The sequence below is a fragment of the Astyanax mexicanus genome, chromosome 19, assembly GCF_023375975.1.
Source record: "Astyanax mexicanus isolate ESR-SI-001 chromosome 19, AstMex3_surface, whole genome shotgun sequence".
Lineage (NCBI taxonomy): Eukaryota > Metazoa > Chordata > Actinopteri > Characiformes > Acestrorhamphidae > Astyanax > Astyanax mexicanus.
Window position 1 is genome coordinate 10,675,675 of NC_064426.1, and position 23,696 is coordinate 10,699,370.

General features: G+C 36.1%; 1 protein-coding gene across 1 annotated transcript; it reads left to right on the top strand.

Moving 5' to 3' along the window:
* The first annotated feature begins 10,206 nt into the window (after positions 1-10,206).
* Positions 10,207-20,806, top strand: dusp3b (dual specificity phosphatase 3b). The gene is made up of 3 exons (XM_022666223.2): positions 10,207-10,503; positions 12,918-13,150; positions 18,152-20,806. Exons 1-3 carry the CDS (start codon positions 10,382-10,384, stop codon positions 18,349-18,351), a joined length of 555 nt encoding a protein of 184 aa, XP_022521944.2. The 5' UTR covers positions 10,207-10,381; the 3' UTR covers positions 18,352-20,806.
* The last annotated feature ends 2,890 nt before the right edge of the window (positions 20,807-23,696 follow it).

Genomic DNA, 23,696 nt, shown 5'->3' on the forward strand with positions numbered 1-23,696 from the left:
GGTGACTTTAAGCTCAGCAAAACATCTTCACGCCTGAATAGAGGCGTTATATATTCATCAGCTAAAAAGCATGCTTAGACTGGCTAAATAGACAGTGTAACTGACCACTGAGTTCTTCTGTTACAGCAACAGATAAATGACCTGAGTGCATTTATTAGATGCAATGTTTACAAACATTTGGACATATATTCTGAATTAGCTGAAAAAAATTAAACAATAGACCTTTAAAGAGATATCCCACCAAGTTTAACACAGCTTCTTTCAGCCTTGGGTTTGTCACCCTTGGTGTTAATTGGTGGCAATTAAGCTATACAGATAACTGGCAATGAGTCTTTCACATCTCTCTGGAGAAATTTTGTCTCACTCATCTTTACAGAATGGTTTAAATCCAGCCACATTGGACACATTGTTTAAGATCATGCCACTGCATCTCAGTCAGACTTAGGTTAGGCCATTCCAAAATCTTAATTTTGTTTTTTTATGTAATTCAGAGGTGGATTGTTTGTTTGCTTTGGGTCATTGTCCTGCTGCAGAACCCAAGTACACCTGAGCTTGAGGTCACAAACAGATAGCTGGACATTCTCCTTCAGGATTGTCTGGAAAACAGCAGAATTCCTGCAAAGCAGCCCCAGACCATTACACTACCACCACCATGTTTTACATTCACTATGTTTTTTTTTTTTTTTCAGAAATTATGTGTTAGTTTTATGCCATATTTAACAGGACACACACCTTTCAAAAAGTTGCACATTTGTCATTTCAGTCAAAAGAATATTTACCCAAAGTTCTGGGGATCATCAAGATGTTTTTTGGTAAATCTAAGACAGGTAGTTGAGTTTCTTTTTGGTCAGCAGTGTTTTTTTGCATTGGAACCATTTCCATTTTCTTTCTTATTATTGAATCATTAACACTGACCTTAACTAAGACAAGTGAGACCTGCAGTTCTTTAGATGTTGTCCTGAGTTTTTGTGACCTCCTGTATGAGTTGTTCATGCCCTTTTGGAATAATTTCAGTCGGCCGGTCACTCCTGGGAAGGTTCACCAGTGTTCCATGTTTTCTTCATTTGTGAATAATAGCTCTCGCTGTGGTCCGCTGGAGCTTTAGAAATGACTTTGCATTCTTTCCCAGACTGATGGATGATTAATGACTTTGTTTTCTGATCTGTTCTTAATTTTTTTCAGATCGAAGCGAAATATGTTGCTTTTTGAGACTTTTTGTCAGATAGGTACTATTTAAGTGATTTCTTGATTCTACAGATCTGGTCCTATTGAACTCAGCTTTCAAAAAAGTTAATTTAGGGGGATCTGTATAACAGTATCTGTATAACAGCTCTGTATCTGCATAAAAGAGATGTGGCAGATCTAAATAACTACAGACTAATCTCAAAACTGCTGTGTATGTCCAACATTTTACAATCTCTAGTTAATAAGCAGCTCAAATTCCTATACGAAAACTCTATCCTGTCTAACTATCAATCTGGATTCAGAGAAAGATATAGCTCCATCTCTGCAACCACACTGGTTTTAAATGGTCTGTACACTGTACGCCTTAGACAGGAAAAAGTACTGTGCTGCATTTTTATTATCACAAAAGCATTTGATTCCGTTGATCTTCTACTATTTTCCTTATATAAAACAATAAATTCAATGAGCTAAGAATTACTTTTCGGGAAGGAAACATATAATAATAATAATCAGGGTTCAGTCCTGGCTCCAGTTTTATTTAAGATTTGTATGTGATCTTGCCGCCTCTACCCTAGAGTGCATAATACAGTTGAAACTAAAAGTTTACACACACTATATAAAAAGACACATATGAATATTGTTCTCACTGTCTGACATTACATCAGAAAAAAACTTTTCCTGTTTTAGGTCAATTAGAATTACCAAAATTATTTCTATTTGCCACATGCCAGAATAATGAGAGAGAGAGGCATTTTTATTACTTTCTGCACAGTCAAAAGTTTACATACACTAAGATGCACTATGCCTTTAAACAATTTAGGACAGCCCATATGATTATGTCATGTCTTTAGAAGCTTTTGATTATGCTTTTATGGTTCTTGACTAAGTAATAATAGTAATAATAATACTATTTATCATTATTATAATAATAACAATTATTATCACTCGTCTCAATAGGAGCATTAACAGAGTGAAGAAAGACCCGGCGCAAAGACTGATCTGCTGCTAAAATGCGCTTTCAGTATGAAACAGTTTTAAACAGTTTCCGCTTTTCTGCAGTTTTTGGTGGACAAATACTCCTGTTTCTCAGTTCCAAATTTAATCAGACTTCAAATGAAGCATACAAAAAGAAAAATGGACTTGAGTTGGAACTTGGGTTGGCAACATTCATTTTCTGGTTACATCACATATTTTAAGGTTGATGATGGAAAAACAACCTTTAAATAACCTTTATTATTTAACTTTGCCTAATATGTTTTGATTACTGCTGAAATTCTGACTTTAATTAACGTTCATTTAAAGGAATTGAATTGAAGGATGAATTAGGTGAAAGGTTCTTCACACAAATAATAATATTAATATTATTAATTATTATTTAATTTTCCCTTTCTATGCTGAACGACCACAATACGGGCCATACAAATAGAATATAAACAATATACACATATTTAATCTGAATAAAGTCTAATATAAATCATGCATATTAAACCATAACAAGAATCAACTAAAATCCGTGTGCAGAAATAGATAATTTCTGTAGTCAGAGATAACCATTGTTTCAATGCATTTAGCTAGTAATGTAAGAGTATGGCAATGGAGAACACACTGCACTGTGAAGTCACTGGCATGAATGGTCAGAACGTTTCCAGTATAAAAGTGCGGGAAAGAACGATAGACTTCAGTAGTTCACAGAACTTCTTCGTAGAGTCGCTCGTGCTCCGATATAGTAGGTAAAATGAGGAACTCAACCACCACCCTCTGGAGGTAGAAGATGGAACTGCTGCTAAAACTCAGACCAATTCTGATAACACTGCAGATTCTGAATCATTCTGAGTTTACCAGAACCAGTCCATCATATATATATATATATATATATATATATATATATATATATATATACACAGGTGAATCCAATTATGAGAAAGGGTTAAGGAGCCAATTGCAAGTTTTTCTCCTCTTTGTATCTTCTTTGAAGATTGGCAATTTCAGAACATCAAAACACAACTCTCAAATGACCTGAAATCAAATATTGTTCAACATCAAGGTTTAGGGGAAGGATATAAAAAGCTAGCTCAGAGATTTCAGCTGTCAGTTTCCACTGTGAGGAACAGAGTGAGGAAATGGAAGACCACAGAAACAGTTCTAGTTAAGGCCCGAAGTGGCAGAACAAGAAAAATCTCAGATAAGCAGAGGAGAAGGATGGAGAGAACAGTCATAAACAACCTACAGACCTCCAGAACAGCTCCAAAGACCTACAACATCATCCTGCTGCAGATGGAGTCACTGTGCATCATTCAACTATTCATGGCTTGTATGGGAGAGAAATGCAGAAGAAGCCTTTTCTGAGCCTCAAACAGAGTTACTTGAGGTATGCTTAAGAACATTTGGATAAGCCAGTTTATTTTAATAAGGTTCTGTGGACCGATGAATCTAAAATTGAGTTATTTAGAGGGTGGTATGCATGACAGAAAAAGAACACAGCATTCCAAAAGTAAACACTGTAAAATTAGGTGGTTGTTCATCATGCTGTGGGGCTGTGTGATCAGTGCAGGTACTGGGAATCATGTTAAAGTTGAGGGTCTCATGGATTTCAGTCGATATCAGCAGATTCTTGAGAACAATGTTCAAGAATCAGTGAGAAATTTGAAGTTTTGCCGGGGGTGGATACTTCAACAAGACAACGACACTAAACACTGCTCAAAATCTACTAAAGCATTCATGCAGAGGAACAAGTACCTAAATATTATTATAAATCTGTGGTGTGATTTAAAGTGGGCTGATCATGATCAGAAACGATCAAACCTGACTCAACAGGAGATGTTTTGTAAAGAAGAATGGAAGCTGTAGGGAAAGTTTAGAGGCTATTATTTCTGCAAAAGGAGGATCTACTAAACATTGATGTAATTTTTCTGTTTGGGAGCTCAAATGTATACACCTGCCTAATATAGTTTAAAGAATTATTGCACACTTTCTGTAAATCCTATAAACTTCATTTTACTTCACAAATATCACTGTGTCCATCTGCTATATGATATATTTAACTGAATTTGCTGATCTGAAAAATCAGTGATTTATAAAGGAAATTCTTAAGAATGTTCAGGGGTGCCCAGACCTTTTTAATACGACTGTATGTATTTGATCTTCCAAAACAATGGAATTCATTTCATTGCGCAATCATCATTAAAATAATTTTTAATGTTATTTACTAACACAAGAAGCACTTTCCCTTCAAACTGGGCATTTCTGAGAGTGTCTCTGATTTTAAGAGCATTCTGTAGGTCTGCTGGTAGAGATGAACATGGTGTGCTTACACTTTTGCTGAGCACCTCCTCTGTATCATTTATGCGCGCAGTTCTCCGCGCCAGACACTCTGGCTGAAACAGAACAACAGAGCACTCTATATTCTGATTGGCTCAACGAGAGTACATTATAATATGCAGCCGATAGATTGGCAAGTGTGAGAAATACCATGTGTGGCGTGTAAGTGTGTGAACTCGCTGAGGTGCGTGGTGGATTGGTGGATTGGTATTTTAATGGTCCAGTGCTTCTGCAAGTCTCAAGAGGAAAATGAGCTGCTTGTTTATGCTGTGAAGGTGCACAAGCAGGTTATTTACAGGAACAGCAAGGTTATTTTATTTTGGATTCTGTTTACCTGCATTTGGGCCAACCAAATAAAGCAGTGGTAGACAATTGTGCTCCTTGAGTTTCAGATTGAGACTGTTAGATTCAAAGAGATAAGCAATCAGGACTTCCACAGTCCACAGTCTCTCCACCCACATTATTGTCTAAAAGGAATAAGAAAAGGTTTTACCTTTAAGAAACATGTAAAGCAATAGCAAGACTGGCTTCAGCATACTATCCAACCCATTTTCAAAAGAATCAGATGAACATATCCTTTTGATTAATCAAATAATTTTTTATCTTACTTGGTTTTTGGCAGAGGTGGAAAAATTACAGAAAATTTGTAATTGAGTACCTTTACTTTGCTAACATTCTACTCAAGTAAAAGTAAAAGTACCCATCTAAAATTCTACTCAAGTAAAAGTAAAAGTACCCATCTAAAAATCTACTCGAGTAAAAGTAAAAAAGTACTTAACTTAAAATGTACTTTGGGTAAAAGTTACATAGTTACTTTTAATTATTTGATGTAAAAAAAAAGTACAACAAGTCATAAATTATGTATAGGTGACTATAAACCGTATTTTTATAGTTTTACAGTTCATTATTATTTTTTTAACTTGCCATTGCTTTGCTTTAACTGCTATTTACATGTTTTTTATTCAAGCAGTTTAATGTTCCCAATAAAAACTTAAGGAATTATAATTAAAACATGAAATCATACAAAAAAAGAATGTTGGTCGGCGCATGTGCAGTGTCATAAAGAAGCACATATCGATGGGTAGCAAAACACGACAGAACACCGGTTCCCCCAAGCCTCGAGAACACAGACCCCAGACTACACTGATTCACACAGTGGCTCTCCCGCTTAACCTAATAAACACTGCTGGGAAAAGTTTAATTGCACGACCATGGAAAAGAAAACAGCGCAAACTATGTGTAAAAAAATCAGCGGAACACAAACACAGGGAACATTATAAGGCATTTCTCTCACCACCAAGACTTTCAGAAAGGTAAACTGTATTTGTGGATGCAGGTTAAGCTCGTTAAGTAGCGCAGCTCAGCTAACAGACTCGTTGGCTAAGCTAGGCAGTTTGATATGTCAGTTTAGTTCAGCGTTGTTTAATGTCTAAAAGTGAACCATGTAATCCATGATCATTAGCTAAGGTATTTAGGTTATATTTGCCTCAATCGCCTGTTAACATCACGCCGACAGACGCATTTCATACAGCTTTCAGTGAATTTAATATACTAATAATTTAGGTGTTAATACACGTTAGTAGCAAGGGTGTCAAAAGTATTCACATTCATTACTCAAGTATAAGTATAGATACTGGGGTTTAAAAATACTTTTGTAGAAGTTGAAGTGTCAACTCAAACCTTTTACTTAAGTAAAAGTATAAAATGACTGCTTTTAAAACTACTTAAAGTATAAAAGTAAAAGTAATGAAAAGGAGAAATGACCTTCAGAAGCCTAGGCCGCACTACAGGGGCCTATAGTGTACTACCCCCGATGACTAGGCGACTATAAGAACTGAAATGGTGCTAAAAATAAGTCTTCAGAGATTCAGAGGGATGTTATTAAAATCTTTTACAGACAGCATAATACCTGTCCCTACTACATGCTTTACCAACCAGCTGTAGACTGTAACTTTGCACAATGAACTTACAAATATTGTATATAGTAATAATATAAAGTACCAGTCAAAAGTTTGGACACATTCAATTTACAGAGTTATGCAGTAAACAAAACATAAAAATAGTCAACAAAACCTTTAACCTTTAAGCTTTAAGCCTAATTTCCACCTGAAAATACATACCCAAATTTTAAAGCTTTTTACACTAATATTAAATTGTTTAGAGAATTAAAATTGTATTAATTAATATTACAGAATTAACTAAAAACACTTAAAAATATACAATTGAACATGTAATATTCAAAATATGGTAAAAATAAGAAAAAAATACAGGTGCTTTTCAGATTTTATCATTCTTAATTTTAAAATGAAATATTTATACGTGTGTTTATATAAGTCTTTTTACAGTTCTTTATTTTGCGAAAAGGTGTTTACATTCACCATGTAAAATTATAAACTGCTCTCTTTCACTGGTTAGATATTATAGTGATCTGCTCCTGGGATATTCCTTTTTCTATCTAAAGGACTGGAAACTTTATAAGAACAAAAACTAATAATTTTATAACTTAATTTGCACCCCGCCCCAGCTGATTCACATGTCTTTCTTCAGAGAAGAAATTCTGCCCTTGTGCATTAGTAAACTGTAAACCCAGCCAAACCTAAGACGTTAAATTCGATATTATAAGCACTGCTTTGACAAAAATGAGGATTACTGGCGAATGGATTGATGGATTTACTTATTTGAAGAGATTTTGAAGCAGCAGGGAGCGGTAAGCGCTGGTGGGGGATGTGTGTGTGTGACTGAGTGACCTCTAGTTACCCAGGGGGATTAACGACACAAGCTGCTGTAAAACTGTATAAAACAGTCTAGCACACTCTTTAGGCTCTAATTCAGGAACTGTACAGTGAAATGGTTTGCAGTTTCATAATCCTGAGAGTTAAACAGTTGGAATGATATATAACATGTCCGCATTGGATCAAATATGGACTTATGTAAAAAACAAATATGCAAATTATAAGTAATATTTTAATAAATAGGCGTATTTCGCCGTAAATGTTTAATTTCTAAAAGGAAATACAGCTAAATAGGCTAGACAACTGAAAACCAGAGATGCTAAGCTTTAGTATATGGCATATTGCGTGTGTATATATTGAGCCTACACAGGAAATTTGGCAGTGTTAAATCAACACTATTAGTGTTAAATGAACACTTAGAGTGTAAAGTTTAACACTAATAAGTGTTGATTTAACACTTAAGCCAAATTTCCTGTGTATAATTATTCATAAACACAGTCAGATATAAATTATTATATTTTTCTGGCCCGCGGGTGGGCCAGGGCGCGTTAAGACGATAAAGAAGAAGCTGTCAGTGTTGTCTACTCTCAGCGCTCTCTTAGTCAGCTTGGAACCTAGAATGGTTCTTTAAGGATGAGCCAAACTCACACGTAGCTAAAAGTGGGTAATCCAGGTCCAGAAATTAAAAATTCATCCCGTGGATTAGGTTGAACTAGCTCCAGAGCCAGCCAGGCAATGGGAGCGAAATCCTGGGATGGATTTTTACTTTTTGAATCAAGACTACCCACCTCTACACCTAAACTCATAAAATTAAAAGCTCACACACGCTCTCCAAACGAACTTACAACCCTGAATTCACAGCCTAGACCTAGCAAGCAATTCTAGCAAATTCTACAAATTTAAAATAATGTTTAAAACAGGGCTGTAAACAAATATATAAGTGATAAATGATTCAAATGATTTTTTTTTTTAATCTTAATTTTCTTTTTTGTGTTTTTTTTGTTTTATGTTGTTTTGTGTCACTACATTTTGTAATAAACATATGTATGTACGTATATATATATATATATATATATATATATATTAGTTAGGTAAAAAGGGTAGGCAAATTAAGCTAAAGCTTCAGCCTATACCTTTTCGGATTTTATTGATTGTTTAAATGCAAGATACAGGATGGTATTTTTTTAAATCTGTTTTTTATGTGTGTATATGTTTTGCAAAACCCGAAATAAACTAAAGTAAACTGAAAATAATTAAAATCAAGACCAGATCATGACATCATGTTAAAAAAAAATAATGCCACAACTTTTTAAAGTATGGGAATGAGAACCTTATGCTTGGAAACAGGTCAGTTAAGGTGTGGTAATGAGATCCTTATGCATGGGAACAAGAAAATTAAGGTGTGGGAATGATTTATTGAGGTGTGGGAATGAGTTAATTAAATCGTAGCCATTAAAGCGTGGCCACAAGGTGCTTTTGTTTCACAGCTAACAAAGAAGCAGCTCTCAGGGGTTGTGCACAATATGATTGTGTCAGGAAGGTAAATGGGTCTGCATACTGTCTGCGTCTGAGCCAATCAGCTTTCAGTGTCTTTTACTTAGAATTATTCCAGGTCTCACTGCAAGAGACTCCAAAATATCACCATAATTCATTCAGAGATTAAAATAAAAATAGACCAGTTTGCTCTTCATTTACTTACTAAAGATTATTCTTGGATTAAAAGAGCTTTGATTTAATATTCAGTTTCTTCATGAGCATTCATTTACAGAAAAGCAAGCTTTATAATTCTCTGGCTTTGACGTAACTATCTTGTTCCCACACCTTAATAACTCATGGCCACAACTTAATTATTTCATTTACACACCTTAATTACCTCATTCCCATGCATTAGGATCTTGATCCCACAGTTTAATATATCGTGGCAGCACATTAAGATTTCTTTACTATGCTTTAATAAAGTCATGGCATTATTTATTTTTTTACATGATATCACCTTAGGGCCATTCCACTGAATGGGTGCCCTTTGCTTGTTCCAAATTAAACTTATTTATTTTTTTCATCTTTTTTTCAATCTAATAACACATATATTTAACTGTCATGTTACATGTACTGGTAAATTTCAGGCAGCTTTCCTTCATTTTAAAAGGTTTATAATCTGAAGATGGTTAAAATTTTCTCAGTCCTGTTACCAAAATTCATGACATTTAAAAAAGCATGTTTAAAAGCAAGTCCACTAATTCCTCTGATTTTCTCTTAGGAAAGTGTTTATTTTAAAGTAATGGTTGACTGCATGTTCAAATAATTGATATTTAACACAAAAACAAAAATCACTGTGCATGTATGCATATCGTATTTTTCTAAAATATGCAAAGCTATTTTTATCTTCTCAGGAGGACCCAAAACTTGAAATTGATCAAATTTAGTATCATGCAATTTATTAAACATATGAATGAATGATGAACCAAACAGGGGGATAATACTCATTGCTGTTACTGGAACTCCTGTAACTGAAATTACTCCTGTTACTGGCACTTGATCCTGTCCCTTTTCAGGTTTGAGTACCAGGAATGAAAGTAACAGAACTGAGTTTTTAGCATAGAATTTGCAAAAACATGAAAAATAGCTAAATGGCAGCTTTGCTAATAGCATGAGGACACTGAGCACATTATACTGATTTTCCCAAAATTTGTTTTTTTAAACAAATACAATTTTTTCAGTGTTCTAAGTCATTTTATATTAGTGTTTTAATTACATATCATACTTTTGTGATTAGGTCAATGTAAAAGACACTCTGCTTCAAAAAAAAATATTTAAATGTTCTTTTATGTGCACATTTATACAAGTTAATTTCATGGGGACAGCCATATGCTTCTGTTGATCTTAAGCTCCAATGTGAAGCACAACATGTAACACTCTGTCGACACCTAGAGGATAAAAAGGAAAACTACACGGAGTAAACAAGAGCTTCACAGACAACACCTACCTAGCAGCTTCAGTCTGAGATCACTAAAGCTCAGACAAAAGTTACAGACAGTTTCTGCAGGTTACAGCAGAGTGGACATGTACATCTCTACTTTACAGCTCAGATAGAGCATCAGAGAGCAGCTTTACAGCAAGAATGAGGAGAGACTGAAGATAAACTGAACATGTCAGATTATGAAGTATCTGTGCAGCAGCTTAATGACCTGTTAACTGACGAGAATGGAGATTTCTGCATGCCCTCCAAAGCCTTCAACCAAGTCTACCCTGGAATTCTGCTGGGAAATGAGTATGTATTCATGTTTATCAGTGAGTTTATTATGAGTGAGTTTTTTCAGCCTTAACTGTGTAATAATGTATTCATACCAGTCAAACAGAACAACAGTTTATACGTAATATATAGCTATTTAATAATTATATAATACTATATATACAGCATGAGTGTTAGTGTAACTTTGCAGAGAGCAAGGCTACTTTAAAATAGATCATGGCCTATTTATAGAAAGTTTCCTGGGCTGGACAGAGGCGATCCCTCACTCTGAACTCAAACACTGAATCTGTTCTTCTGGGTTCTTTCTTCTTAAATTGAAGATGATAACAGTACTGTTATTTAGTGAAACTCATGGATTAAATTTAAACTGTATTCGGATTTCATTAGCTTTCATTTAAAGCTCCTCTAGGTAGGATTGAGATTTTGTGCTCGTGGGCTCCCCCTACAGTTGCAGAGTGTAATAAACCTATACAGCACTGTCGTAAACCACCCCACCCCTCCGTCTCCTGGCACTTTTTATCTACAATCGCAACATAACATTATATATATATAATTATATATATAATTTTGTTTACATATATACAGTAGACTGTTATTACTACTAAAATGCACTAACGTTCCACCTGCATGTAAGCTATTTAATCAGAAAGTAAAAAGCACACAAAAATAATTACAACAATCATCAATTTGTCTCTTTTAGCATTAAATGTTTACTCTATTGTAATCACGACTGAAACAAGACATTTCTTCTGTGTCTACAACTGATAAAACAGCGTGTTTACAGAGTAGCACTGTTAGCCCTCACCACCAAACAAGCACAGCATGAAATAATGTTAAAACAAACACACAGTATCAGTAAAAGCTTTTACAAGCCCCAGACTAAAATGTATATTTCAGTTTGAGGCAATTTACTGCAAGCTAAGCTTACAAACAGCCCTATGTTACACTTAACATGATATATTTACACATTTAACCCGATCGCTAATGCTAATCGCTGCTAGCTTCCGCCTGCTAGCCTACAGCTTTAGCAGTTAAAACAAACACTTTAACTCAACTTATATATCACATATTTACACTCTGGTTGTTTAAACAACCTTTCAACTCTCTTATTATTTTAAGCTCCTTACAAAACAGAAATATCCACTGAATTACTCATAATTTCTTTATCTGGTCTTTATCTGGTACTTTCTGAACTCACCAGAGCTTCTCAGCACAAAAGATTTGTTCGAATAAACAAATCTTTTGAACTAATCTTTTTAGTGAACAGATTCGAATGATTTAGTTAATCTAAAATAGCTGCTGTGCCCATCACTACTAGTTAGCATCTGTAAAAAGAATTAACCAACTTCAAATAGTGGGTTTTTGTAGTCCTTGTAGAACTGTTAGAACTACATACAGGTCTGAAAGCAGGTCGCAGTTCTCGAAAGAGGCACAGTTCTCACGACTGTTGGTCGGCTGCCTAGGAAAACTTACAGAGTCTGGTTTGAGCTCAGAGGAGCTCTGGCACAGACACGAGAGCAATCCTCCTATTACACCTCAATGCAGCGCTGCAGTGCTGTCACTTCTTTCAATTCAATAATCAAGGAAATCCTACCTAGTGTGCCTTTAAAACAGCCATTAAGGGTATTCTTTAAAACAGGGGTACGGAAGATCCAGCATATTACCAAGCTGAATTGACTCAAAACCAATTTTTTGCTCAAAATGGTTTAGATCTATTTTTTTATGGCTGTGTGAACGTGCCAAATCCGTTTTTTTTTTTTATCAGATTTGAGTCACTTTCACATGTGGTCCTAAATCAGATACGTATCCAATCCACGGACATGCGACATAAAGTCATGTGTCTTTTTGCCTTCATGCATGCTCTACATGCTTCTCTCTCGCACCCACACTGTGTCTCTTGGTGCAGCTGTGCAGCTATAGCTGCAAAAACAGCAAAAGCACACTGCCTGGTCTTTTTTCACCTCCTGGACCTGAGCATGTACTTCAGACCAGCTGTTTACTCTCCACTCCAGCAAAAGATGCTCCACATATGAGCTGCTAACTCATCCAGTTCCCTTTATAAAGCTACAAGTTGTTTCTCTTGTGAACCGTCAATGTGTTAGTCAAATCCGATCTGCTCCTGAAGGCCTGAACTGCCTGGATCAGGTTCGCTGGTTTAGTGTAATAACTCTGCAGGGTGGAAATTCAGGACCTGGATTGAGCACCTCTGCTTTAGGGGGAAAAAGACATGTTTTACTAGGTGGAGCAATGTTCCCATCCTCAAAACAATGTTTCTATTGTTCTAGGAATAGCAGCAGCCTCTGCAAGTTGATTTGATCAAATGTTCCTCTTTTTTGTCTGTTTGATCATCTTCTATAACTATAAAAATCATTGTTTTATCCAATATTTGAATTATTTGAAAAGCATTCCAATGATAAAATCCCTATCTGCAGGTCTCTGGCCTTTAGTGTGGGTCGTTTGCAGGAGCAGGGGGTGACCCACGTCCTGAACGCTGCAGAAGGAGATTCCTTTATGCACGTCAACACCGGCGCAGATTTCTACACAGACACGGGCATTATATACAGTGGAATACCAGCATATGATTATGACCACTATGATCTCAGCGTTCACTTCGAGGAGTGTTCAGACTTCATAGAGGAAGCTCGAGCGTATAAAGGAGGGGAAGGTAAAGAATTTTTTTAAGCTTTATTTTTCATTAATAAACAATATCATTTATATTATTATAGGGACCTGTATAACCCTGATATAATTTTATGGCATTATGGGATTAAAATATATAAAGGACCAGTCAATTTTTTTTGTTGTTTTCTACACTGTATATTAATATTATTAATAAATATTAATATTAAAGGAAAAAATGTATGGGACACATATGGAATTATGTAGTAAACAGTAAAAAACATGTCTGTCCTCTACATTAATCCCCTGATTAACTGAGATGGTGATTTTGGATGAGCTGGATCTTTACAGCTTGGAAGAAAATCTGAGAAAATACCAAGAGTGTGCAGATCTGTCCTTAAAGCTAAATGTGATACTCAGAAAATGAAAGAAAACACATTGAATGAAAAGAGGTGTGTTCAAACTTTTGACTGGTACTGAATAAATACTATATATAAAAAGTCAGAATACTAATAAAGCATTAAAATTTGTATCTCCTGGCCTTTTTGAAAGAAGACTGTGCATGTCATGGTCATATCTCTAACAAGCAAATTAAGTCTAAGACTAGTCAAATTGATTTATTTGAGCGCTCTTTTGAAATCTCATGGGGTGTCAAAACCTTTTTTTTTTTACTCTAAAATTGTACAAAACAAAAATAATATACAAATTTTGCTTAAATATTTTTTTTGTGAATATATTTTTATTGCTTTTTTTTTTCCTTTTTACAAAGAACAGACACGTATAGACACAACTACAACACTATAAACAACACAACACATTTTGCACAAACCCCTCCATCAAGAGTATAAAAACAACAACAAATAAATAAATAAAATATCCGTAGAATATATATGGCAGACATCCACATACATCCACCTACTCTCTCTGTAAGGGTGAAGAAGAGTTATGGGCCTGATAATGTTTGTGGGAGCCTACTCAAAAGTTGTGCTAGAGAACTGAGCCCTGTGTTTCATTATATCTTTAATAAGTCTTTACAGACACAGCACGTACCTACGGTGTGGAAGGATGCAGTAGTGGTCCCTGTTCCAAAATTAAGTTGCCCAAAAACTTTTAATGATTTTAGACCAGTTGCTCTTACGTCAGTTGTAATGAAAACATTTGAGAAATTGATAAGGTCTGAAATCTTAAGAAAAACTGTACATAAACTTGACCCCATGCAGTTTGCCTATAGGCCTCAAAGAGGAGTGGAAGATGCTACAGTGACATTGCTTCATTTATTGTTTCAACATCTGGAGGAGAAAGGATCTCATGCTAGAATTTTATTTGCATATTTTTCTTCTGCTTTTAATACAATCCAACCCCATATTCTGATCGCAAGGCTTCTGGAACAATTTGATTTGGGTCATAATCTTGTGGGTTGGATCCTTGATTTTTTAATTAATAGGACACAAAGAGTGAGGGTAAACGGGAATTTATCAGATAATATCTGCTCCTCAACTGGCTCTCCACAGGGATGTATGCTTTCACCTTTATTATTTATCCTGTATACTAACGAATGCCAGAGCAGGTGGGACAATAGGACTATTCTGAAATATGCAGATGACACAGTAATTGTTAGCCAGCTACAGGGTGAGGAGCACAACCACGGTCCAGTTATCAATGATTTTGTAGAGTGGTGTGAAAAGTCCTATCTCCAATTAAATGTATTGAAGACCAAAGATATGGTAATTGATTTTAGACGACATGACCACACACAAGAGGCTACAGTTATTAATGGTCAGATAGTAGAATGTGTACAACACTATAAATATCTTGGTACAGTAATTGATTCTAAATTGAATTTTGAAGCAAACACAGAGGCGGTGTGTAAAAAGGGGCAGCAGCGGTTGCATTGTCTGAGAAAACTGAACTACTTCCACGTTGATAAGACGATGATGACTTTATTTTATCAGGCTTTTATCGAACCAGTTTTAGCTTTTTCCATGGTTGCATGGTTTGGTAATTTGCCATTTAAAAAGAGGAAGGGCTTGAATCAGATCGTAAAATGGGCAAGTAAGCTGATTGGTAAGCCGCTACTCAGCGTGGAATCCTTGTATGGCAGACAGTTAAAGCGGGTAACTGGTGCAATTTTGGGGGATACTGCTCATCCCCTGCATAGTGAATTTAGGTCACTCCCATCTGGTCAGAGGTTTAGAGTACCAAGATGCAGAACAAAACGATACAAAGACAGTTTTATCCCTGCAGCAATAACACAAGCAAATAGAACGAATAAGGCACAGAGATTTTAAGAAACTGTATAGATATTTGTGCTATGTGTAAGTCTGTGTTTGTTTTGCTTACTGTATGTTTTGCCTGTTTTGCTTATTGTATGTTTTGTTTGTTTTGCTTATTATATGTTGTGGTTGTTTTTGGTAAATTTTCTTTTTGTAACGAGATGCTGCTTCACATACTGTAAACCAAATTTACCTTTGGGTATAAATAAACTAACCTAACCTAATAAACTAACCTAACCTACATACAAATTAAAACACAAGCACTCAAAGCACCCCTACATAATACTATATAACAAATACCCATTCATCAGTTTATTTCAGGATAACTTTATCTTTTATGAAAGCAATAGCTTCTGTCCAGTATAGGATTGTAGCTGCTTTAGCATGATGCATCTGGCAGTGGCCCTCTCCAGCACAAGAACATTAAGAAAAAAATATAATAAAGTACATTTTAAAAGAATTTTCTCCTCCAGACGGAATTTGAATATAGATTTTATGGCTGCTGTAACAGCTGCCATTATTATTTTCCTTTGAGAAATATGCAAATTAAGAGTGGAGTCATCCCCAAGGGGAAATAGTGCAGGGGAGAGAGGGAGGTCCTGCTCTAACAAAGTGGATAACAAAGAGATCACCTCATTCCAAAATTTGAACACTGGGGGGCACTGCCAGAAAACATGGATATAAGTGCCTACAACCATAAGAGAACAACTATGACATAAATTAACTATAACAGCAGTTTAATCTGAAATGCACGGTAGGGTGTGATATAAAACCTCAGAACCTCTTTATAATGTATCAGCTGGTGAGCGAAATTTTTTGAAGGGTTCAAAAATTTTGCTTAAATGTTGATAATAGTGCTTTATTATTAATTGTATGCCTTTTATGGATAATTTTTATTTACTACAGCTGTTACAGTAACAGTAATTATTAATAAATTGTTGCTAGAGGTGCCCAAACCTTTACATGCTGCCGTTATTTATAAGATCACTGAAAGTTTAGTTTTTCCACTTTTTTCAAGTAAAAAAAAAATAACTGTGTTACAAGAATTATCCACATTGTTAAGTTGGAATAGACTAGGTCAAATTACAATTTGTAAATATAAGTACACATATCTGCACATTATAATATACAAATGCTGATTATTACACACTGGCAAAGTGCCAAAAGCTATTTGATGTGCTTTTTACAAACATTAATGTGCTCTAGAAGTAGGACTGTATGACTTTTTAACTTCCATTCCAGATAAAATTTTGGACCTATTCAGATTGTATCCAGATTAATTATCTGGACAGTTAGAAACCACATGAAACCTGAAACTTAGCTAAATCTAATCTAAGTCACATTCGGTTTGAAGTGTAACAAAAACGTGATTTGTGTCTTGGTCTGAACAGTCTGGAAACCTAAATTTAGATTTCAGCAACTTCATCAAATCCACAGTGATGGAAGTGCGGGGGTTTAAGAAGAGCACCAAAGATTAGTTACTGATGCTGACTTAATTTACACAGCAACCTGTGCAGATACATTTGTGATGTCTGGACACGTAAATAAAATCTGATCTCTTGCAGATTACAGTGTGGACAGTCAACTCAAAAGATCTAATAAGAGAAACAAATCTGATTTGCTTGTAGTCTGATCATAGTCTTCATTGTGTTAGTCATTAATGTCACTTTTTCTTACTAATAGACAAAGCTACAATTTAAAGGACCAATATGTAACTAATTGTCAGTATTAAATGATAAAATTATCAGGATGTATCATCAGATATTAAGGAAACATGTTGAGTGAAAGTACTGGCAGCTCTTGTCAGCAGGGCTTCAGCAGTACGTTCCTATTTTAAGTGTTCCATTATGGCGTCATTTTACTGCAAAAGTCGAGAGCTAAGTTTTTGAATGCAAGAGAGTATTTCATTCAGCGCTCAGGAATTTTATTTGCTCACGTGTAAAATATAGGTGTGCTCACACAAATTTACCATGCTCTTTCTCAGATTAACTCTCCGATTGTACAAATCTGCGCGCGCTCTCGGATATATCATGCTCGTGTGCTGTCTAGCTGTTCTTAATGTTTCGAGAGCGTGCGCTCGCGCTCGCGCTCAACTTTCCCCTGTGTGCTCGCGGAGCGGTCCCTGCTCGAGCGCGGAGCTTTTCACTGCAACAAAGCTCTCACGCGGAGCAGAGCCCACGCATCAACTGCGGTGCTCCCTCGCGCCGGGAAACAGCCAACTGTGGCGCTCCCTTAAGTAAAATACAATCAATATAACGCCAAATACGGGTGATAGAAGAGTTTAGAATTGCTGTTTTTCTCCTCTGCTCTCGCTCGTATTCTAAGTTCTCTGCCTCTCCTACTACTCTAAACTTTGTGTAGATTGTGTAGATTCAGCCTGCTGAACTTGGCAACCCGAGGTAGTTTTGTGGCTGGGGAGGAGTGGGCAGGGCAGACTACTCTCTGTGGTGTTTTTAAATTGGACCACTGTAGCCATTTTACACACTCGCTCTCAGTTCCTTCAGTATGTGCCTTTAACATGCAGTGTATTTGCACTTGGTTGTTGCCATTTGCAGGATCTCAGTTATTGGCCTTATTTACTGTTCACATTTTAGTAGTTTTCCTGATTTAACACACTCTGCAGTAGATCTGAATTGGTTAATGAGCTGATTTGTTGGATCAGGTGTGTTGGGAGAATGAAAAGTAATAAATAAATAAGAAACTCAGCACGGTTAATATTCAGTGTAACAGGGATGGAAAATGGAATATTATTAGTGTGTTTTGTTTCCTCACAGGGAAGGTGTACGTTCACTGTCAGAAGGGTTACAGTCGTTCAGCTTCGTTAGTCATTGCGTACCTGATGCTGAAGCAAAAGCTGGACGTGCGAGCTGCTGTGGCCACGGTGAGAGAGAGACGGGAGATCGGACCTAATGACGGGTTTCTGCTGCAACTCTGCAAACTCAACGACAGACTGAAAGCCGAGGGGAAGCTGTGACCTTTCTAGATCAACTGATCCCAGAGATCATGTGTGCACTGACTGACACCTGCAATAACAGTCCAGTGAACTGTTCCTAATGACCGTACAGTAATGTATTGTTTGGGGAGTGAATATGATTGATTGTTTTATATGATCATTACAGATATAGAACAGAGTGAAGATGTATCCTATAAGTAGAAGGATTGTATACATCTCCCATTAGTTATTTGGAGGATTCATAACTTCTGAAAAATAAAACTAGCAATACTTTTGTTGTAATTATTTCAATACAGTGTTTACATACTTTTAAGTAAAAACTTTTTATACCACAATTTGATTGGCTGAGAGACGTTTTAGGAGGGCCAGTATTGCATGGTATTGGCACTCTGACCAAATGTAATAGATATGACGTTATGACATTTACTATAGCTGTGGTCCAATCTGAAGGCAGCATTTTAACTGATAAGGAACCTTATGAAGCAGCGCGTTTGGGACACGCTCTGGAGTCAGAATACATCATCTAGTGCTCTGCTCGTGAGCTCTGTTTACTAATTCATTTTATAACTCAAACAACTGCAGATATATATGTTTCTAATTCACTTCTGAGCAATGTACCCATCCAAATATTACAGATAAATATTCACGATTTACTTTACTTCATATTCAGAATATGGTCAGTTTTATGTATTTCTGATTAGATGCTTTTTAGAAATGCATGAGTAATATAACCATAATAACCATAATATAATAAATAGTTTTTATAAGCCAGCAAAGCTTAATCATCAAACTAAGCTATGTTTCACCCAATAGTACATCTATACACAGTCAGCTGATCTATTTTTAACTTTTCATTGCACAAAACAAAAACATAACATGCGTCATACGTTTCTTATTATTAAACTATTATTTGCAAATAAATGTGTGAAATTTACCAATATCTACTAGTTCAGAGGTGATACTACAATAAGCAAAGACAACAAGCAAAATTAATAATTTTAAGAGAGAAATCTTCATTAAATTCAAAATTAAAGTTCTTTATAAAAGGAGCTAGCGCTGCCTCCAGATGCACTGACCAGAGTTCAGCTCCCCTATTATTAGAGCCTCTTCCCCGGCCCAGTAATCAATTTCATCCCTGGGGACAAAATAATCTGAATTAGTAACAGCACTTCATGGAAAATAATAGTGGATCATCATTCTACTATTTACACATTAAATCACTCAGTTAGAGATTAATTTATAGTTATTCCGGATAACAGTTAAACTATTTACACATAAATCACTGAGTTAGAGGTTAACCTACAGTTATTCCTACTAACAATTAAAGCTGTTACACTGTACGGCCACCTGATGCTGCTCGCGCGCCAGCATGATTTAGCTTAGCATGCTAGTTGCATTTGGACAGGACTGCCTTTGCTGTGAAGGATACATCTCACACTGCCTTCAGAATCAGGGTAAAATAAGGGCGCTGCCCATGAAGGATTATATGCTGCTCTCAAAATGGGAACAGTCCTTATCTCAGGAGTGTGCACATGCTGGCTGAAAATGCTGCCCCGTTCCCCACATTTCAAAGCCACACTTGCCACAGCTGGTATTTGATGTGCCATCCTGGATGAGCTGCACTACCTGAGCAACGTCTGTGGGTTGTAGACACCGCCTCATGCTGCCTCTAGGGATGAGAGAACTGCAATAGTGACCAAAACATCAGCCAGGAATGATGAGAACAGAGAAAAGGTCTGTGGTTGCCACCTGCAGAAACACTCCTTTATAGGGGTTGTCTGCTAATTGTATTGCCTCTCATTCCTACCAGCAGCTGAAGTTGATTCAGGTTGATTTGTTTAATTTACATTGTGTTGTTTAAGAGAGCAGTGTAGTTAAAACTGTTAAACTGCCCATCATTTATTAAGAGGCCAAACTATTATTATGAATGGCATCTGTGTGCTACCATTCCTTCACAGTCACATGAACACAGGGTGTCTGGTAGTCCCCAGGATCATTTTCTGGCTGTGACAGCTTTTGCTGTTCACCCAATTTATCTGGTGCTGCTGATACTAAACCTACTGCCAACATGGAGATATCAAAACTCTCAGAGTCTGAATCTGCTAATTTATGCATTGTTTAACCAAAGAAGCACAGAATTAGAAGTGAAGAGAGCTGACGAGATAAATAAGAGCTTCGCTCTGAAAAGAGACTACACCACAATGCACGATTTAAACATACTTTAGAACATGCTTAATGCAACTAACCATTCTGATCTAAAACATAGAAATGGTTACATTACAGAATCACTAAATAATTTTAAATAACATTACATAAGTCTCAAATACCTTTTTAAAGATTTAAGTGGGTGTCACTAGACTAGCTGTTTGGATTGTAATCATAAAAACACAATGTTATAGTTTGTGTAGAATCTGTTTGAAGACTGTTACCATGGATGAGCTGCATTCTGAATAAAGCAGAGATGAAAAGCTGTCAAGAACTGTGTGTGTGGTGTTGATGGAAGGAGACTGCGGAGTTATTTTGTTAAGAAATAGGATCTTTCTGTGAGCCTGCCTGTGCCTGCTGATAAACCACACAGCAATAGACTGGCTACAGTCTCTCATTATACATTTCTACAGTGCCAGTAGTGTTTGTGGACAGAATTTGTATCTGTGTTATATTTTGTATTATATGTGTTATATTTTACATTCATCTGATCTAAAACTGTCTGGGGTTTCATTACATGCTCAAAAACTGCTAACTTCAAATGAAATTACATTACATTACATTTAGCGGATGCTTTTATCCAAAGCGATTTACAAAATGATGATGTACATTAGCAAAATAGGACATAGAAGTTTAGCGCAAAATATTTTCTGAGGGCTTAAAGGAGGCCAAGGAGAAATATTGTCATAGAGTAGGAAAGGAGGGGGAGCAGGAAATAAGGTAAGAAATAGTTAGTTTAGTTAGACATTAAAAACTTAAACATTTTGTATCTATTGTTGTATTATAAATTTGTTGTATAGGAGTATGGGAACCTTTAGTAGCATTTCTGTTCTTTGGGGTCATTGTCTTGCAGCATGACCCAATGATTGTTATGCTTCTGAATACAGACAGATACATTCTCCCTTAGAACTGGTACAGTCCTGAATTCATTGGTTCACCATTAATAGCATCTTGTCTTTGGTGTGAGTTTGAAAAGAAGCCCTAAACCATGATGCTGCCACCACCATGCTTCAAAGGATAATGTTCCTATGTTGACTGAGCATTTTAGAACCCACCAAAAGAAGCATATTGTGAAACATGAATAGATCAAGTCACTTTTCAATTTTCAAGCAAGTTTTACTAGTTAAAGTACTCCTCTTGAATGGAACAACTGACTTCCAATACCCGTTACATTTACTTCCAACGGAGTTAATGCATTTTATATCAAAATTGGACATAAAATTGGATCAGTTTGGAAGTAGGATGTAGAGGGTTCCAATAAAGTGGACACAAGGTATAGGTGTATGAAAAAAAGAAAAACTCAAAAGTAAAGTATTTCTGTATTTTATTATTTAAAGACAAATTCAAGTAGTAAGGCACATTTCAAACTATAAAATACTGCAGAGCACAGTGCCAACTTCAACAAATTAAAATGAAAGTTCATTATATTTATTAAGAACGTATACTGTTTATCTGTTATTCTTTTACGCAAACAAGTAACAAATAAATAGTATATTATGTTATTATATCATTGCTGTCAGGCAAAAATGTAACTCTTATCTCCACAATTGCAGTTTTACAGGAATAGTAAAAAATCATCAGAACCTTTAATGGACGTCAATGTAAAACACATTCTATTTGTCCAATAGTCTATTGAGCACAGAATTTTGACACAACATCGGGAACATCCCGTTTCAAATGATATAATACAGTGAAAAACGATGATATGCAAACTGACTTCAGTTCATTTTTTTATTAATAAAAATACTACAAAAAAATCTTAAATTAATTTATGATGTGTGAACGTATGTGCTCCAGCAGCTGATCACAATACTCAGCACTGCGCTGTTTCCCTCGTACTGCTTCAACCTCCTGCTGCAACAGAGCAGAGTCTGCCATACTGCCCACCTTCAGAACATCTGTAGAGAGAGAGAGAGAGTTAAAGAGCAAAGCAACAAAAATCTATATTGTTACCAGTTACTCTGTTTTACCACTAGGTGGCACTACTGCACTGATACAAGTTACCTGTATATCTGCTACATCCCCTAAAACCCAAGCAATCCCAGCAGCCCTGCCTTTATCAGAGTCAGCCTCTCAGGGCCGCCGCTCTGCATACGCAGACAACGCAGCCAGCGTTAGGTCTCAACCATTTTGCAGTTGCAGGGAGCCAAATTGACTGAGAATGAAATGTGTTGAAATTATGACATTATTAAATTTAAAACCCAATGTGAATTATTTATGATACGCTCATCTTTTTTGTCTTTAAACATTGCATGGGGCACCTACTCTACTACTTAAAAGCGGCACGTTATTATTTTTGTGCATAATATAATGCCCCCACCCCTATTGCCTGAAATGGCACGGCTCGGTTTGCTCTGTTGGTTGTTGCCAGATGTGACATTTTCCAGTCAAATAAATAATCAAAAAATGCATGGAGGCGCTAAATCTTGCGCATGTTTAACCATTTTTAAAGTGTATGTGGCCATTCTATACAAAAACTTGTCCAGTGCAATATTTGTGTAAGTTAAAAACTTAAAATAAAATAAACAAATAGGATGAAAAATCGTAACTTATCTGGCAACCTTAGTCCTAACTAAAGTAGCAACGCTACTTGAGTTTGGCAGGAGACAAGTTCACCGCGCGAAGTTGCTACTAAATGGTAAATCAACTATGAAGCGACGGTTTGAGTCTGGAGCTGAGAAGAAGAAAAAGAAGCAGAAAGATGAGGCCCATGCATCCCTTTCTGGTGAGTAACTTCGATGATAAAGGTTTAAATAGTTTTGATTACTTCATGTTCAGTGGTGTTGCCTGAGCTAGTTACGTTGGCTTTGCTTATTTGGTAGCTTTAAACGCTTAACTAGAAACTAATCTGGGTATTGCAAGGCACGTGGCACGTTTGCAAATAGTAGTAGTGTAGTTTGAAGATTTTTAGTGACTTTAATAAAAAATTAATAAACAGAGTAGCCTACCTATTGACTAATGCCGTCAGTGCACTATCCAAATGGTCTGTATGACAGCAGGATCAGACAGCTCTATAGATTTTGACAGGCTGATATAAATACACCAAGAATATAAACGATAATTTCATAACCTTTAAGGCTGGCTTGTGTAAATGACGTGTCCACTGCTTAAAATAGACATGCATCGTTTCATTTATTATTTATACATTATAAATAGTACTC